We start from the raw sequence: 19,383 nt of genomic DNA on the forward strand, positions 1-19,383 counted from the left end.
TATTAAATAGTAACTGCTATCGTTATGTTAGCATCTAGTGAATCAAATGGTGAAGAGTCCCACTGTGCTAGGCATGGTTCGTCTAGGAGAGGAACAGAAGCTGGCTAGAGAAGAAAAGGGTAGAATGCGTAAGAAACAAACACAGTTTTATTAGAAATAAATGAAATGTTTGTCTTGCAGCCTTCTAGCCATTTTGTCTTTCTTAATCATCTTCTAATCTGCAGGACAGCCTAGTCCTGAAGACTGAATTCGTCTGCTACAATTTCTGGGGTGGGGGAGATTTGAAGGAGGGTAAGGACAGGCCTGTTGCAGTCCTTCTACGCCAAAACTCTTGTGGTCTCCAGTGGGAATCGGACTTCAGCTTTGCATTGTGGTGACAGCAGCTCTGTCATCGCCTCTATGAATGACAGATACTTCTCCTTCTCTCCGAGACAGCTGGCCTCTTATGAGCACTTTAGACAAAACTAAAGATACAAGACTTTGACATATATCATTTATCAATAATTTTCCTAAGCAAAACTCATCCATCATTTCTCCTACTCATTTCTGTCAGTCATTTAGCAGCAGAATTCATAGGATCATAGAATCATAGAATGGCATAGGCTGGAAGGGACCTTAGAGATCATCTAATCCAACCTCCCTGCCATGGGCAGGGACGCCTCTCAACTAGATCAGGCTATTCAAGGCTCTGTTCAACCTGGCCTTGAACACCTCCAGGGAGGGGGCATCCACAACCTCTCTGGGCAATCTATTCCGAAGTCTCACCACCCTCGTACTGAAGAATTTCTTCCTAAGATCTAATCTAAATCTGTTCTCCTTCAACTTAAACCCATTTCCCCTTGTCCAGTGGACACTCTTGTAAAAAGTCCCTCCCCAGCCTTCCTGTAGGTTCCCTTTAGGTATTGGAAGGCAGCTATTAGGTCCCCCCAAAGTCTTCTCTTTTCAATTGCTGTTGTCACATCTGGCAATATAGTCTCCTGATTCAGGAGCCTCCTCTCACCCTTAGAAGTTGCCATGGTCTCTGTCTCCAGCTGTTAACACTAGCCTCAGCTGAAAAATTTTCTCTTCTCCCTCCTACTTTCACGTTTCTCCTTCTTCCTTTGCTGCAATGCATTATTTAATGCTGTATGGTAAATACACAACTTTGTGAGCCATTTCGCAACACAGTTTACAGGACAGCCTCAATGCAAAATTGTTGTTCAGAAGGGAAAATTGTAGGTGAGCAATATGCTTCAGCTCCTGCACTAAGGAGATGTTCCTTTGGTTTCCTCAGTCATACAGCTTGTTCTTAGAACTGTGCAGTCGCTGTCTCTTTGCAGACAGTGAGCTGTTTGTGCCTGTAGATGTTTATAGCTGGCTGGCTGTAAGCAACACCAGTTCTTTTTAATACATCATTTTCATCTCCTTGAATCTCTTGAATTTCTTTTTGGTTTAATTCTGATGTCTGAATTGGCTGATGCTGAGTTTGTGAATATGTAAGGCTCTTAGCACTGGATAGTGGGGACCGTGTGGTAGGAAGGGGCTGTACAAGCTTATTCAAAACCGTATGGCTCTTAAACATATCGCAGCCTTTTATGCACGTGCTGCTAATGCAGCTGTGAATAACTTCTTGTCCTTGCCCTGCCTTACCTATCACGTATCAAACCTAGGAAATGCTTGCATATGTGGTTTAACTGGTAAAAAATATTTACGAGGATGAAGAAAAAATGTTTAGAAGTTCTGAACTCAAAAACTGTAGGAAGTTTGGAAAGTTTGAATATTTTTCAACATTTTCAAAATGGACAATTCAGACTTTGGTGTAAAGCAATGTTTGTTGCCCAAGTATAGGCTGAATGTGCTTACTATTTTGAAAGTGGGAAAATTATTTAAACCAGAATGTGTTTAATTTCTGATCTAATACTTTTATTTTTCCCATGTAGAATGGCGGTTTGGTTTGTTTGTGGCATTTTTTTCCCCCAATTTTCTTTCTGAAGTGAGAAAACTTTTTTTGTGTGTGTGTTAGGTTAGCCACCAGACCAAAAAAAGCAAATTATTCATGTAGTTCTCCTTGAACCTGACCTGGTACACCTGACATTACTGCTGTCTTCTGCTTCTCATGATGTTTTAATTAAAGAATTAGCACTGTGCAATACCTTAAGACGTATGCTGCATGGGTGGAGATCCAGGAGGGTTATGAGAGAGAAGCAGCTTAGCATGAATTTCTTGTGCTATGAGGTAACAAAAAGCCTTGTGCAGCCTGTGAATGTAGAAATAGGGACATGGTGAACTGCAGAGGGATCCTGCTGTTTAAGTTTTCGAAACAATGCTGGAAGATTGAGGAGAGTTAAAAGACTAGGAAGATAATATAAAGCTAGTGTTGATTGGAAGTGTAGGGGAAGTAAGAAAACTTGTTTTGTCATGAACTTTCAAGAGGTAAATATTATATTGCCAGATTAGAATGAGGTAAACTCCATTTATGTGTACTTATTGTCAATTACATTACAAGGACAAATTATCTGAGTGAGCAAATTAAAACATTTTAGCATGTTTTTCTCAGTATAAAAAGATTAAGAAGAGATTTGATCATCACCTGTGTGTGCCTGTACAAGTTAGAAATGCAAGATCTTTAATACCATAGAGGAAGACAAAACAAGAACCAGTGACTGGAAGTAAAAATGAAGGAAATTCAAATGAGAAATTAGGCAGAAATATTGAACAATGAGAGTGATTAACCTTTGGAAAGCTTTGGGAGTGCTTACTTTTCCACCCCTTGTTGTCTTCTAATCAAAGCTGAGGTCTCTTGAGAAGAGACACTTTTGTTGTTATAAGCCTGAGCAACCACGGCCCATACAGAACTAGCCAGGTGAAACTTAATGTCCCGCAACATGCAGAGCATCAGACAAGAAAAGTTAATATTCTCTTCTGGCTCTGTGAACTGTGCATCTCTGTGCATCTTCATGTATCTCCTAGATCTGGACTTTCTCTGAACCAGACCTGGTAATGGTTCAGAGATGCCAGCTGTGGCAGAGCTTTGATAAGAGGAAACATTAGGCAAGGAGTAGTTCTGAGATCCTTAAACATATTTTCCCCAAATATAAATCTGTCTCTTTGAAGGAGGATAAGTTTTTTTATTTTTACCATGATCTTTTTTGGTTAACGTTTCTGGACAGTAAGCTATCAGGTCTCCACATACATCACTTTTCACAAGTACACCAAAATGATCCTCTGTTAGGTGAGTAAGGAGTTCAGACTCTGCAGAGGAGTTAATCCTTGACATGGCTGCCAGCAGGGACATTTTTAGTTTACTGCAAATACCACAGCTGGTTTTGAGAACATATTTCTGATGCATTCCAAGGAGTCTTTTGGGGTGTATTTAGGCTGTTAAATTCACTGCACCTTTTTTATCTGCTTCAGCACTTTTCACGTTTGCAAATGCAGAATGAAATGGTTCATGAAATATCTTGTAACAAATGAAGATGACAATACAAAGTAATGGAATAAGCTATTGTTAATATCAGATATCTGTACGCCTAACAGTCACTGCACATTGTGGGATAAAAATGATGAAAATAAATGACACTTCTTAACTCCAGGGGTAAAACATGCCCCAGGTAAGATGCTAAACAGTGAAAAGAATAGATTTACCTAAATGGAAAGGTTCAGCCACATCAGCAACCCCCTGCATTTCACATTCCCTTAGGGGTTACAGGCAGCATTCAGAAGGAATAATTATAGCTGGGGGGAAAAGATCAGAAGGTCTATTAGTGCTTTTGTAAAAGTCTTTACATTCTTCAAGCCATGTCTGTATTACCTGGAATGGCTGAAAGGGAGGCTGGTTTAATTTCTATTATTTGTTACACTTTAAAGTAAATTTTCTCAGATAGGCAAAAATCATCTCATGTACTTCTGTAACACCTTCCAGGCTTCAGAGTGTTTTGCAAACATTGTTCTGGAAGCATTCCACTCCTGGCTGATAAACATCTTTTAACAAAGGACATGGTGGCCCACTGACACTGGCACTTCCCAATGACCTGCAGAAGTGGAGTATCCTTTAGCTGCCAACAGCTTCAGCAAACAAAGTGAAGGGTATTTTTTTTTGCCAATAAGAATTATAAGAAAGAGGTATGGAGGTGGTGCGTGATTGTCTAAACTGATATTGGGCAACAAGGTTGAGCAAAGGCCTTGAATCATAGAATCATAGAATGGTTAGGGCTGGAAGGGACCTTCAAAGGTCATCTAGTCCAACCCCCCTGCAAGGAACAGGGATATCTCCAACTAGACCAGGTTGCTCAGGGCCTCGTCCAACCTGGCCTTGAACGTCTCCAGGGATGGAGCATCCACCACCTCTCTGGGCAACCTGTTCCAGTGTTCTACAACTCTCATGGTAAAAAATTTTTTCCTAATATCCAACCTGAATCTACCTCCCTCTATTTTAAAACCATTACCCCTTGTCCTATCACAACTGGCCCTCCTGAACAGCCTCTCCCCATCTTTCTTGTAGGCCCCCTTGAGGTACTGGAAGACCGCTATAAGGTCACCCCGGAGCCTCCTCTTCTCCAGGCTGAACAGCCCCAACTCTTTCAGCCTGTCCTCATAGGAAAGGTGCTCCAGCCCTCTTATCATCTTTGTGGCCCTCCTCTGGACCCTCTCAAACTGGTCCATGTCCTTCTTATGTTGGGGACTCCAGAACTGGACGCAATACTCCAAGTGAGGTCTCACGAGGGCAGAGTAGAGGGGGAGAATTACCTCCCTCGAAGGAAGGTTTTGAAGGAACAAAACACTAGTAGAAGTGGATTTTGCAGCTCACTTAAAGCACAGCTCTCCAAGCAGCACATCATTCTCTGTTGTCATTTTTAGATATTGGTCACTACTGACTCGAAGGCACTGACTGACCTGAGGCAATAGGCATGTTTGATAACTATCTTATCCAAATATTGGCTTTGTACACTATGATTGGTAAAAGATCTTACTCTAAAATTGGATGGCTCCCAGAGTGAGCTCTGAGCTTTCCCTTGCTGATAGAAAGACAAAATCTGCCTATTCCCTGTTTTCAGTTGGACCAAGGACATGAATGGGTTTGGCCTAGCAGTAGACCTCTGGAGTATGTTAAGCTATCTTCTGGAATTAGCTCCAGGTAGGTTGTTTTTCTTCCTGTCTTCTATGTTGATTTGCACATCTGTCAACCCTTATACAGAGGTATTTGTAATATTTCTTCTGGTGGCCCAAATGAACCAGAAAAGAATCAGAAAATATTTCATAAATACAGACCTGTAGCAGCAGAGATCCCAACTTGTATAAATAGGCATTGTTACAGTGACTTTTAGAGCTAAACTTGTTTATAGCTGCAGAAGATGGATCTGCCTCAGTACTTCTGATGTTGCTGACCATCCACAGAAAGACAGAACAGATCAGAAGAGTGAAGAAGGGTCTGCTGGGTCAAGCTGTAGCAATTGCTGGTAGCAATTTCTCCCCATACCTTTTCACGTCTCCTTGTTAAGCTAGTGCTCTGAGTCCACAACATCATAGGACTGCCTGCTTTCTGTTGTGATCTCTTTTCCTAAGCTTTCTCTTATGCATGAGGAATGTCTGGTATCAGCGAGACTTTCCAGGTATCTTTCCGTGGTTTTCATCAAAGGGAATCTAAAAAAGAGGTTGATTCCCAGTAGGAAGAGCTGGTACTGACCTTCTGTCCTCTATTCAGGCAGTCTGACTGCTCCTCTTGCTCCAGTGCTTGGGACAGAGAGGCCTGAGTCTTTGGGTTTGTTTCTGCATTTCATGAGATTCACACCTGGCATGCAAATGTCTTCAATAAGAATGAAAAGGAAACGCTTTTCGCCTCTCACAGCAATTTGGGGTAATCTGAGATTTAATTTATTCACCAGTTGAAAGGGAAAGCGAAATCAAGCCAGCATCTTTCTTTTGAGCCAAGCTCTTTCTTTCCTACTCCTGTGCAGGCTCACACAAAAGAGCTCTGATCACTCTAACTAGGTGCTTGTTCTAATTATAGAAAGATTTAGCGTTGGTTACATAATTGCCCACTGCACATCGGCACACGGCATTGTTGTACTACAAAAGCCTCTATTTTTCCTCCCATCTCCGCAGCAGACCCAGTGTCAGCCTGTTTAACTGAGAGCAGCAAGGAACAGAATGAATCTGAACCAATCTCCCATAGCTTCTCCAGGAGAGGCCAGCAAAAATCAGATCCTGACCCGCTCCCTTTGCTGGGAGCTTCGCGAAGACATGTGATCTGGTGGTTAAAGCAGGGGATTGATGGCCTGGGGCGAGGTCTTAAGCATCCCAGATAGCAGCAGTGAGTTGTGATCAGGAACCAGTGGTTGTTCTGAGGTTACAGTCTCTATTTTGGATTTTTATATGCAATAGCACAGTAGCTTTAAATGGATACTCTGCTATTACACCCAGTATCAGCCTGAGCCATGAAGGTCATAAATTGCAAACACAAAACTCTATAGCAAAACTTCCACAGGCTGTAGTAGATGCAGGAGTAGATCTTTTTCCCATATTTCTAAGCTTATTGTATTCTGTGATTCAGAACGGTTACTTCATGTTCAGCCTGCACTCATTTTTCTCTCATTTTCTCAGTAGTACATCACGTGTAAATCTCCCTCACTTTTTATTTTCTTCCTCTTTTAACATCACCCTCTAAACTGTAAAGCTTCCTTCCAACAAATAGTCTTTCCTACACAATTTGTAATGGTCCAAGACTAAGCTGGGATGCTTCACTGCACCCCATCAGTTCAAAAGCTCCCGTCTGTCCAAGAAGGGAAGGAAACTTACGGGATTGTAGCCAGTTTTGCCATCATATGGCTGATGCAGCAACTGGCCTTGTGGGCCCTATATCCTCAATGTGCTGGCAGGGTAATCACCCTTAACTCTGCCCTTCATAACTTGTAGCTGCTTTGTCAGGCAGCCCACCTTGTGCAGGCAGCTATGTTAATGTCTGCCACAGGGGACAAGTTGGGAAAGCAAAACTGAAATGAAGCCAGATGGAAACAAAAGGGATACCCAACAAATATTCTCAATATTGTTTTGATCTTTTAGGAAAACCTTTAATATACCACTGTCCCACAGCCAGGGAGAAGGTGGACAGGTTACCTTTACAGCACTTTCCGCAGAGGCTTGGATGAAAAACCTCTCCATCCTGGAAGAGAGGCTGCTCATCAAGATCTTTCCTTGAGCACAATGTCGTGGTTTATTACTCCTTCTTCTAGAAGTTGAGATCTTTTGCTTCATAATCTGAGAGTTTCTAGATCCCTTTTTGCCCCATCTCTACCCTTTTGGGTGCAACTGTATCCCTGCAAATATTAATAGAATCACGGTGTGGTGATACTTTCCTAGATTTGTTTCAGTGTTTCCTGAATCCTGTTCGAAATTTTAACTCTCAAAGAATTATTACGTTATTTTTGGTCTCATTCTGGTTTTGGTCTCTGGCATCCTTTTAATGTATTAAGGATTAATTGTGGTAGCTGTCCCCTTAACTCTGTCCCAAATACTTATAATTTACCACTATGGATTCCCTGGTGGTGTTGAATTGCAGGTTCTCTTTATCAGAAAGATATTGATTCAAAAAACAACACTGAGTTTCCTTCTTTGCACAATAGGAAAAAAGTTCAAGCAGAAATGCCACGTTTCAAGTGAGTAACTATTAAACTAGATATTTGCTCCAGGAAATATGAATCTCTTAAAATATTTATGATGATTCAGCAACATTTTTTCATTCTCTGCTTTGTTCTTTCTTTTATTGTAATCTCTATTGCAAGAAGACTTTGGTGAAGAGATTGGTTTTGCATTGAACCTTGAATAAGATAAAATTTATTATCATTTTAATTTCTTATTGTAAGGAGCTAAAGGTTAGCTGCAGAGAAAGCTTTTTTTTTTTTTTTATTCTGCAATTACTTTCCTTGTTGCCAACAGCTCTTTTATTCTTGATGAGCACAGTTGTTGCACTGGATCATTCTTTTGGATGGAGAACAGCAGTTTCTGAGATGTTTATGGTGCACATCTCTTTGGCCTTTGGAATTATACCCTTAAATATAAGCTGATGTTAGGCAAGGATGTGTACGTTTCACCGAATGATAAAAGCTAGGTATAGCTGCATAGTTTTTGCTATCAATTTATGCTGCTTGAAGATCTGACCACATGATGGACAACAATGTTTCATGTTCAACAGGAGCAGGACAAAAGCGTTCAACACTATTGCCAGAAGCGCTCTGGTGAGAGCACTCCCTTAGCACCGGGCGCAGACGTGGCGTTGCCAGCCCATGTGCTACGGCTGTGTAGGTGACTGTGCTCACACCTAATCCTGATGGGTTGCAACAGCCAGACTCACCCGATTTCTAGTCGGAAAAAGCATCAGTGCCCCGCCAGCACCTCTCCTACCTGTAGAAAGGGAATGTCTTAACGTCGGAGTTGGGCATTTCTGCCCTCTCTCATGATTTCTGACAGATGTATGTATATACACATGCATATATACAAATCTTCTCCCCGCTGCTGGGCTTTCGGTGAGCAAACACTGATTTTTTCAAAAGCACAGAAGATGTTTTTTCTGGGCACCTGTGCCAGGTTGGGAGCCCCACTGATAAAGAGGTGATAGTGTTACCCTGTCGTACACTGAACCGGAGGGTGCTGCCCGCCCACCTCCTCTTTTGTAACTACGAGGGGGAGCGGCGCGCACCCCCGCACCTGGAGCAGCGGCGTCAGAGCAATCGCGGGGCCGTCGGTGCGCAGCCCCCGCCCGGCTGCCCCCCCCCGTCGGTCCTCGGTGGGCTCGCCCAGGGGCCGCCCCTCGCAGTCCCGTCGCGCCCCCGGCGCCCCGAGCGGCTGCAGCTGGAGACTACACATCCCAGAATGCCGCGCGGGGCAGGACCGTACCATGTGAGAGGCGGAGGGGGAGCGGCGGCTGGGCGCGCGGGAGTTGAAGTGCCGCGGTACCGGCGAGGCGGTGAGTGCGGGTTCCGAGCGGCGGCGGGGGGGGGGCCGACGCGGCGCTGGAGGCTGGGGAGGGCCCGGCGGGGAGGGCCCCGGACTCTCGCTGCCCTCCCACCCCCGTGCTGCGGCTGCGGGCGACTCGGCCGCGTTCGGCTCCTCCGCGCTCCGGCTGGTGCGGCCGGGCGAGGGGTCCGGGCCCCGGCGGCGGCTGACCGCCGCGGGCGCAGGCCCAGGCCCCGGGGGCGGACGCCCGGTTGCCGCAGGGCTCGGCGGGGCCGGGGTTGTTTCCGAAGGCGGGAGCGGCGTGGGGCGCGGGCGTTGCTCCCGGAGGCACGGCACAGCTGAAGGAGAACCGAAGCAGCCGGAGCCGGCCCCTCGTGTCCTTCGTGGGGACACCTCGGGCCGCGCTCCTGCCACGGCGGGCTCGGGCTCGGGCTTGGGCTCGGGGGGCGAATCGGCCCGTTGGGGCGTTGCGGCGGCCCTCCGGGGCGATCAGCGCTCCCCGGGCCTCGGGAGAGCGCGATCTCCCGGGCAGCGCTGCCGCGGCGGGGCGCAGGCCTGGGCGGGTGGCGGTGGTGCGCCTCGAGGGAGTCACTGGTAACCTCCGCGCCGTCCCGGCGCCTCTGAGTGGGATTGGGAGAGGCATGGCGCCCGGCTGTGAGGAAGGGGCACCTCGCGTGTGCGAAGTGGCGTGACTGTCAAGAGAAGCCAGCTCACCCGGGCGAAAGAAGAGCGGGAGGAGACTCATCAACTCGGGCCTCAAGAACGAGGGCAGTGACATCGTGAGGCGCATTTCACAGCTGACAGGTCTCCGAGATGCCCCTAGGAGTGTTGTAACGGCTCATTTACATGGAACAGGCTCCTCTACACCTTATGCAAACCTTTGAAATACAATCGATTTCTGAGAATTCTATTTCTGTGCCTTTTATTGGAAGGGTTTCAACTCTTCCCTTTTTATTGGTAGAATGCATTAAGTGTGAAAGCAGGAACTTTGTGGCTGGAGAGCTCAGCTGCTCTGCCTGTTTATTTGCTAACTAAAGGTCCCATCTTCTGTTTGTGACGTGCAGCTGGCAGGTGTGGCAGTAGATGTGATGTCATGAACTGCAGATTATAGCTTCAGGTAGGAATAAGGTGGAAGAACAGATGGACTTGCATCCTGTTTTCGAGCAAATTTTCTTCTAGTAATAGAGGTGGTGAAGGTAGAAGTAATGAAAGAGAGAGGAATATTTCCTGTGTTAAAAAATGTGTCTGCTTGCATCTTTCACTTTCTAATAAATGAAATTTTATGAAAACGCACAAGGAGCAGAAATGGTTTAATTAAAACACTTTGAAGAAAGTGGTTTTTTGAAGGTGACAGAGGGTACAAGAGATTTCTGTGCAAGAGATCAGTCTTCCTGGAAGAAGCCACCAAATTTTTAGAATTTCAGTGAAACAGGGGAGGAGGGCAGCTTTGTTTTGGGAAGCGTGTGTTCATTTGGCTGCAGTCAAGAGGTGAGGTTTTTTTTCTCTTGATTTTGATTGTAAGTTCAGAGGAGTCCTGATGAGTCTGACAGGAGAATGAGCTGGGTTGCTGCAGACAGCTCTGACAGGTGCTGGTAGAATGTATCTTAGCTTTTCTGCCTCACAGTTACCTAGGACTTGTAAGGAGATAAAAGGAAATAAAAGAAATAATGAAGTTTAGCTAAGGTTCATGTACAGAGGTCTCTTGTGTTATATTAGCCTATTTTGCTGATTGTGTTCTTGTGAACTGTTTTTGAAAGGATTGACCTGTGTCAGTGCATGTGTTTTTTTTGGTTACAAGGCTTCCAAGAGAAAAGACATGAGCTGTACTGAACCCACTAAAGGTTCACTAAAGGTGGCAGTGCAAGGCGTTTGACACTGTCCCTCATGACATCCTTGTCTCTAAAATGGAGAGACACGGATTTGACCGATGGACCACTCGGTGGATAAAGAACTGGCTGGATGGTCGCACTCAAAGAGTTGTGGTCAATGGTGCGATGTCTACATGGAGACCAGTGTCAAGCGGTGTCCCTCAGGGGTCTGTTTTGGGTCCAGTGCTGTTCAACATCTCTGTCAGCGACATGGATGACGGCATTGAGTGCACCCTCAGTAAGTTTGCCGATGACACCAAGCTGTGTGGTGTCGTGGATTCACTTGAGGGAAAAGATGCCATCCAGGGGGACCTTGATAGGCTTGAGAATTGGGCCAGTGCTAACTGCATGAGCTTCAACAAGTCAAAATGCAAGGTCCTTCACCTGGGTCAGGCCAGTCCTGGCACAAATACAAACTGGGCACAGAGTGGGTTGAGAGTAGCCCTGAAGAGAAGGATTTGGGGGTGTTTATAGATGAGAAGCTCAACATGAGCCAGCAGTGCGCTCATGCGGCCCAGAAGGCCAACCGCATCCTGGGATGTATCAAGAGAAGCGTGGTCAGCAGGTCAAGAGAGGCGATTCTCCCCCTCTACTCTGCTCTTGTGAGACCCCACCTCGAATACTGTGTCCAGTTCTGGTGTCCCCACCATAAGAGAGACATAGATCTGTTGGAGCGTGTTCAGAGGAGGGTCACAAAGATGATCTGGGGCTGGAGCACCTCTGCTACGAGGACAGGTTGCGGGAGCTGGGATTGTTCAGCCTTGAAAAGAGAAGACTTCGGTGGGACCTAATAACTGCCTTCCAATACCTGAAGGGAACCTACAGGAAGGCTGGGGAGGGACTTTTTACAAGAGTGTGCACTGATAGGACAAGGGGAAATGGGTTTAAGTTGAAGGAGAACAGATTTAGATTAGATTTTAGGAAGAAATTCTTCAGTACAAGGGTGGTGAGACTTTGGAATAGATTGCCCAGAGAGGTTGTGGATGCCCCCTCCCTGGAAGTGTTCAAGGCCAGGTTGGACAGAGCCTTGAGTAGCCTGATCTAGTTGAGAGGCGTCCCTGCCCATGGCAGGGAGGTTGGATTAGATGATCTCTAAGTTCCCTTCCAGCCTATGCCATTCTATGATTCACAGAGAGAAGTAGGAAAATTTCTCAAGTCTAAGAGTAGGAGGATCAGTAGACTCCATCTTGATGGGCAAAAGCCTGCGCTCTGTCAAGGGTGCTCTGGAGCACTTCCAGAGAAGGTGAACCATGCCTCTTGGTTCATGGTGTAAGCAGAAAGAATGATCAATCATATTTTCAAATCTAATACCAGCCAAAAGGAAAGGAAAGAAAAAATATACCTGGTTTGTAATGTATTTTTCAGGTCTGAATATTCTAAAGTGACATAAAGAATCATAATATGTTTATCACATGTAATGAATTACATGTTTGCACTACTTTATGTACTGTAAGCAATGAACGCAGTGCTGCAGGGTGCTTAGTGTGGGAAATGCATTCCTTCCCCACCCTGGTCTTCCAGAGAAAACGTGAGTGAGGAGGGAATTTTTTCACCCCAGGCCTGTGCTGGGCCTGTGACAGAGCCAGGATTAGGCTGTTGATGCTAGCAGATGCCTGTTCTGCCACTTCAATCCCTGCCTGGCACTTGAATGGGACGATGATAACGGGAAAACAAGTCTCACCTGGTCACTCTGATCAGATCCCCCGTCCTCTGCGTTGTTTGTGGCTGTCTGCCACCAGCCGCTGAAGTTGCACACAGCCTCCAGGGATGATGCATCCCCTCTTCTCCCACTGCTCATCAGCAGTGAGGCACTTTCACAACTAGTCTGGCAGAGTTTCCGATAAGTTTTGGGTGCTCTTGGTGTTGCAAGAGACCTTTTTAAACCCTGCTTGTTTATATCTTCTGTTATCCCCTTGCAATCTGTCTATGCTGTGATATCTTCAAAACTTTTGCAGTGAAGAGGCGGCCTGTTGCTGTGATCAGAACTGACTTTTGGTGAGCACGTGTTCCCTTGTCTCTGTCCACCTGTTGTTTCTCCTTGTAAAGCCTTTGGGACCAGGAACAAATGTTTTATTGTGAGTGTCCAAGGTTTAGCACAGTGTGTTACTTATGGGTTTGTGGCCTGTAGAAACTGTAGAGTTAGAAATAGCAATGGAGTTAGAGCTTGCTTGGTTGCTGCGTGATTGCTTGAGCTCTTGGCTGGGGGCAGTGCATCATCAGCAAAGGAGCAGTCAAAACTTGGATTGTCAGGTCCCTTGGGGCTGTAGGCATCGGATCATTACATCCGTCTCAGATGTTACAGTTGCTGTTTTGTGTCTCAGCAGGGTTCATCAGTCATGGCACGAAGGGCCTTGAAACTTGCCTCATTGGTGGCAGCTACTTCTGGCATCTATCTGTATGGCAACAAGTTCCTGGATCCCAATGATTTTGGAGTTGTTCGTGTGGGCCGAGCGATTGCCACAGTAAGTTTCAGCCTAGTAATGTGCAGGAAGATTTCTAAGTGGATAAGGGAATTGGAGTTCACAAGATCTTGGGATTTCCTGCATTCCGTCTCTGCATTTCCAGTTGGCAGCTGGCTCCAGGAGTCAGAAGGTCAATAGGGAGCTCTTCAAGTTGTTGACACAGTGGAGAGAAAAGAGGTGAAAACACAGAAGAAATAGAGCTGTCATTTTCACATTTTGGAAGAAACAAATAGAGATACTGGGCTGCAGAGAACTGTTTCTGCTTCCCTGGATAGAGTGAGACCTTCAGATCAAGGTTTCACTTTAGGCCCACGTCTTGGTCAGCCACCATTCAAGGTCAGTCACCCAGATATGGTATCCTACTGCCTTTAGCAGTGACCAAGTTCAATCACTCTTGTCTGCATATGCCATTTTTTACACTGGAACATTTTGTTTTAATGATAGTGGTTGTTGTATTGATGTGCTACAGTAGCCATTGCCCTGTGACCCTTATATGAGAGATTTGAGGAGAGGAGGGCAGGTGTTTTGAGGATCATTCTCAAAGCAAGGGCAAAGTGAGGATGGAAGATGGTGTACTTCTGAGATTGTATTGGTTTCCAGATTCGTAAAATAAATATGACATCTGCCTAGCATCACTGCTGTTTCACCCTTGTGTTCATCACTGCTCCAGAAAACGTGAAAATGGAGACTGCCAGCCAAACAGGTTGCTGCCATCTCCTTGAGAATATTCACTGATGAATCCATGAGCAGCCAGGAACAAGAGAGCAGAGACTCTGGAGGGGGTATCAGTCTCCCTGTACCTCACTTGCATTATACATCTGTCACTTCAGGCCATGGTCTCCATCATTTACCAACCCCCAGTGGTAAGCAGCTGTCTGTCTGCATATTCTATGACTTTTAAACACTTCATTAATGAGTTTTACAGGGAGTCAGCTCCTGAGGGCAGATGCAATAAGAAACAAGCTCTGTGGGTTGGCTCAGGTGCCATGCCATTTATATGTGCAAGCTGCACCATAGACTATTGTGAAAAATGAGTGTTTATTTTGAAAGGATGAGGGCAGAAATGCAAACGGTAATCTTTCCTTCTCAGCTAATAAGTGCTGAATAAGTGCTAAGCTTCGTGCACTGTCCCTGACCATAAGGAAGTGCTGCCAGGTGGCAGGGAGCAGCTCACTGCCTTCTACTGCACAGAAAACTGAGGCATGGACAGGGAACACAGCTTGTTGTGGCTGGAGAGGAATCTGCTATCCAGGCTGTTTGGGCTCTCCAGCCTGCCCTTGAGTTCTGCCTGGCTGACCAGCGTTTCTCAATCTTAAGAAGCCAGTGTTTTTTGTGGCCATCTTCTGTTTGAGACAAAATGAGAACTGTGCAGTGATGAAGCTATGCAGTTGATCTGTGTTTTGAGTGACGGTGAAAGATTGCTTTCTTGATTAGTAGGAAGAGGGAGAAAGGAGATTTTCTTTGCTTCATATGCTGGCAAATCTAAAGACATGCTGGACTTTCACATCCTCTGCCATCGGGCAAGTCGCATGTTATGGGCTCTAAAGCATTTCACTTCTTAAATGCATTAGAGGGTTCTGCACCCACAGCTGCAAGCAGTGACCCCCCAAAACATGCTGCCAATGTTCTGTGTTCTGTAGGTGATGGCAGCATGTGTTTGTATCTGTTTGTCTGTATACTTTTCAAACACAAAATTTCTGTCTCTTTGAATTCTCTATTCCCTCTGCTATATAGGACTGGATATGGTTAGGTTGCTTCTTTAGTCCTGCTGCTCCTGTGACCTCTGCCTTCCCAGCTTGGGGTCTGCTCCTTGTTGGAAAGGCAGAGGTCAGCTCTCATCTGAGCACTGGCAGCCCAGACTGCTCCCATTCCTTAGACATAGACTGGGTGAAGCCAATAGAGCAATTAGATATGTCCATTTCGAAGAAGATCAGCTTCTTGGGCTTCCTCTTTTTGTAAATGAAAGCTGAGACTCTGTAGCAAACAAGCGACTTTGGATGTTGGTGGCATGTACATGGACCTAAAGCATTTGTCCTTCAATCTAGCCTTGCCCAGGCTTCTTGTCTGGATGCTTGATTCAATCGTTGGACCGTAGCCAGGCAAAAGCAGACTGTACTTAAGAGGCTGTAATCCTTAAGAACTAAGTTCAGCAGTAGCAGATGCAAAAATTTAAGACAAGTTATGATGTGGTGAACAAAACAAAACAAAAGCCTGGGGAAAAGAGCACGTGGAGGTCAAGAAACCTGGCCTAGAACTACAGAACTCTGGACAGACTTCATCCAAGATTTGAGTTTGCTTGTATTTTAAGCATACTGGTTCAGTAATCCTTTGCAGACTTTCTTAAGAAACTTGATGAAGTGCACTAGCAGAAAATTTCTTCTTGAGCCTCTATTTAGGGAACTAGCCCTTGCTTATGTGTGGGTAGACAGCTATTCTAAGGGAACATTGTGCCATGACCTAGTGAGATCTGAGGACAGTTTAGGCATGACAGAGGAGTGTAAGGTGTTGGGAATTCATTGATACAAAGTGGAAGCCCGAGTCTTTGGATCATTTAACACTGAACTGGGTACAAGATCAATTAAAGAAGTAATCTGGCATTTGTAAGGGGAGGCAGTAGTTGATCTTGTTGGTCTTTTTATGTCTCCGAGGTTCAGTCTCACACTGAATGAATGACAGCACTAGTCTTGGATGAGAACGAAGTCAGTGGCCTGGACAGCATTGTGTTTCAGACAGTTTCTATGTTCTGGTAAAATTAGAGACCTGGCAGAGCAGTTGTGCATTAGACATATTTCTTTGAGGGTGTCCCAGTTGTTTTGGGTATGTGGAAGGAACATTTTGTGCGGTAGCTGGAATACATTTCAGATGCTAGCAGGGATTTGGCAATGTTAGAGTTGCCTATCAGGATCATCATAATACTAATTTAGTGTTTAAGATTACAATGTAATTAGCAACTGCTTAATTAATTCCCTCTTCCTCTGTAATACGGGCCAATCTGTTAGCTGCTTCTTTTCAAGTTGGAGGTGATAATTACCCTCGTGGACCAGAGATAAAATAAGAACCAACTCAGGCCTTTATGCAAGGCTGATTTGAACCTCCCTCCACTTCAAAGTTGTTCTTTGAGTTTGGGAAGATACTTTGAAAATTTTTCTTCTGAATGTGACTCTGTGTAGCTGTGTAGCTCCTGAGTTCACCGGGGCAAGAGAGCCTGAAAAGCCTCAATTTCCAATCTGGAAAACAGAAAATGTGAGAAACCTAGCCTCCACTAGGAAGGAGTGTGTCTGTGTGGTTCCCAGATTGATCCCCTCTTTGATTTTGATGCATCTCTGCGCTTTTGACTGTTTCCCTATTTCACTTATGTCAGTTCCAGCAACTTTGTCTCAAGCCAGATTTTATCCCCTTGCTTTGCTGGCTTTCACGTTACATTGACTGTGCTTTATGGCCTTAGTAGGCGTGTTTGCGGTCAAAGGCAGGGCATAGTATCCTGTCCCAGAATGGGATGCTACCCCTTCAGTAGGGAGGTTTGAGAAAATTTGACTTTAGATCTGAGTTATGCAAATGGTTCTTTATGGCAAGGATCTTGAAGTACAAATGACAGATCAGTGGACAAGTTCATGTAAGTGTACGTTCCCTTCTCTCTCCCCAAGTAAACTTTATGAATGTCACCTGTATCTTTCTGTTCTGTTGGCTGACTGTGGAAAGAGAGGAACTTTAGTTGTAGGATGAAATTGTGAAATACCCTAGATCCATTTTCAGAAATCATTAAGACACTTAGGAATCTAACGCCATTGTCCGTGGCTATGTCTCGCTAATAAGCTTTAGCTGGATCCTTGTATTGTTGTTTTGTAATTGGGTATCTGACCCTTTGGCCCTCTAGTTCTTTGTGCAATTGGATTTCCCCAAAAGTTTCGGTGCTGGTGGTAATCAGTGAGCTTGTGTTCAGCCACTTCGCTCCCTGCTGAACCATCTACCCAGATTGACCCCACTGTGCACCAGTGTGGCTAGGCAGATTGGAGGTGTGAAGATGAAGCATGGGATAACTGCTGGGACACAAACAGGGTCTTCATGGCCTCTATTACTGGCAGCAGACCTTATTGTGGAAACTGACAGAGAATGAGAGTCTGCTGTGCAAGGTGCTGTACAGAGATTGTGAAAACGCTTTGAGCTTCTCAAATAGAAGATAGTATAGGAATGCCAAGTGTTGGTTATTTTTAATAGCTATATGTTAGTGAGGTTCCTGAAATGCTTTCTATAAATGTTCATTGAAATTTAAAATTTAAATGTTTTCATTTAATTTCTTATGAGTCTGTTACCATAAACTCCACTATGGAGCCAAAACTTTGGAACCTAAGCTACAAACATTCTCCCTAGCAGAAGGTTTATTGTTGTGATCCAAGATAACTGCAGAACTTGCTCAACATTTCTGGTTTCATTTGCAGACGGCAGTTATCACCTATGACTACCTCACCTCCCTTCGGAGCGTCCCATATGGATCAGAGGAGTATGACTTCCTCAAATCACAGGTAGGTGATAACACTGAACTGCATTCCTCAGAAAATGCAAGGCCCGGGTGTGTTGCCGAAGCCATTGCTGTAAAGCAAACCATCAGGCTGTCAGCTTAATTCAGTATGCCTTCTACTAAACTGGTAACAGCAGAGGCAAACTGTGCTGCATATTACATAAGATTCTTGCAGGACCTGTCTCCATCACCCAAAGGAGAAGATCTCTCATCAAGAGTAGCCTCATGCAATCAGTACTCACTTATGTCTATTAGAGATTCATGTTCTTGGTATATGAGATAAAATGTGTTTGGGCTCTGTCACTGGTTCTCTTCTGCCCAGACTGGTTGTGTGGAGGTCAGCTGCTGGGAGAGGACGGGCAGCGGTGTTTTAACCTGCTTATTGGTTGGCAATGGCCATAACATGAAGGCTGAGGGATTTAAGTAAAAGGAGTGTATTGGAGGGGAAATAATAGAGATGAATCTGGCTTGCAGATCTCTGAAGAAATCAGAATTGAGCAAAGAAAGGTACGTCTCATTGCAAAACATATTGTTGTGTTTCAATATGACTAATTAATGTGAATAGGAAAAGCTTTTCTAGTGAGAAGATAAGCACCCCTATTGCTCCTCTCAGTCCTGTGCTGTGCCTTTTATTCCAGCCTACAGCCCTGCAACACCTTGAGCTGTGAGTGACACTGACTTTTAGTTGAGTGCATGTAGTGTATGTAGCCAGGGCCTCTCTGCTATTCCAGCTCAGAGCCTCTTTGGAGTGGGAAATATAGCTTGTGCTGAATTAGGCCAGTCTGCATAGTATGTTTGAAGTAAAGTCTTTAACCTTATTTTTCTTCTTATTGCATGCAGGAGTTAGGCCACTGATGTGGTTGCAATGCATGGGGTGTTCTCCAGGGACTCTCAGACTGCAGAGACTCTAAAGCTGGAAACAGCGGTGGGCCAGGTAGAAATCAGTGGCATTGGACTCTAGCATGCTTTAGTATTCCTCTGGCAGAAAATCCACATCATCATCAGTATGGTCTTAGAATATGTAGGATAGCTTGCAGAGAGGCTTCCTTGGGCGTGTTCTCATCCTCTCCTATCTAAAGATGCTAAACTGTTCTACTGTAGCTCCTCATCCCAGGTGAGTGGCACTGATGCCCTAGCATAAACTGGATATAGATGTATTGGAGTCTGGAGCTTCACTTTCCATCTGCCCGTGTCTCTGCTACGTACCTTTGAAACCTGGTTTGCAGAAGAGCTGCTTGTAGCTTTCTTGAGCGACACCCAAGTTATGGAGTTATCAGTTCTGTGGACAGCTTGTCGTTTGGCAGCCGTTTGCAACAGACCTTGCAAATTCCTGACCTTTTGCTGTGTCTCTCCATGGCTTCATTAACCTCTGTCATGCAGGTTTTGATGGTTTGTCAATTCATGCCCTGGGCAGCCAGAAAGGGCCCTTTTTGCTGGCACTGTACAGAGCTGTGCTCTCCCTACTTGGCAGCCAAGATGAGCTGAGTCAGCCTCTGTGTGTGGCAGAGCCAGAGGCAAGCGCAGCAGGTCAGCCTGACACAAGAGCACTCTGTGGCGTGGCCAGCACTAGCCTTTGGCTGCGTGAAAACGAATAAGCTAGAAGATAGAG

General features: G+C 45.2%; 1 protein-coding gene across 1 annotated transcript in view; it reads left to right on the plus strand.

The window, feature by feature from the left end:
* The first annotated feature begins 8,916 nt into the window (after positions 1–8,916).
* Positions 8,917–19,383, plus strand: part of ADCK1 (aarF domain containing kinase 1) — a 91,292-nt gene continuing 80,825 nt past the window's right edge. Inside the window, exons 1-3 of the mRNA XM_086614173.1 lie at positions 8,917–8,938; positions 13,121–13,258; positions 17,695–17,778. Of these exons, the coding sequence (XP_086470299.1) occupies positions 13,133–13,258; positions 17,695–17,778 (210 nt within the window). The 5' untranslated portion in view covers positions 8,917–8,938; positions 13,121–13,132. The remainder of the gene's footprint in view (positions 8,939–13,120; positions 13,259–17,694; positions 17,779–19,383) is intronic.

Source organism: Tauraco erythrolophus, chromosome 6 (assembly GCF_009769465.1).
Source record: "Tauraco erythrolophus isolate bTauEry1 chromosome 6, bTauEry1.pri, whole genome shotgun sequence".
In the NCBI taxonomy this organism is placed as follows: Eukaryota; Metazoa; Chordata; class Aves; order Musophagiformes; family Musophagidae; genus Tauraco; species Tauraco erythrolophus.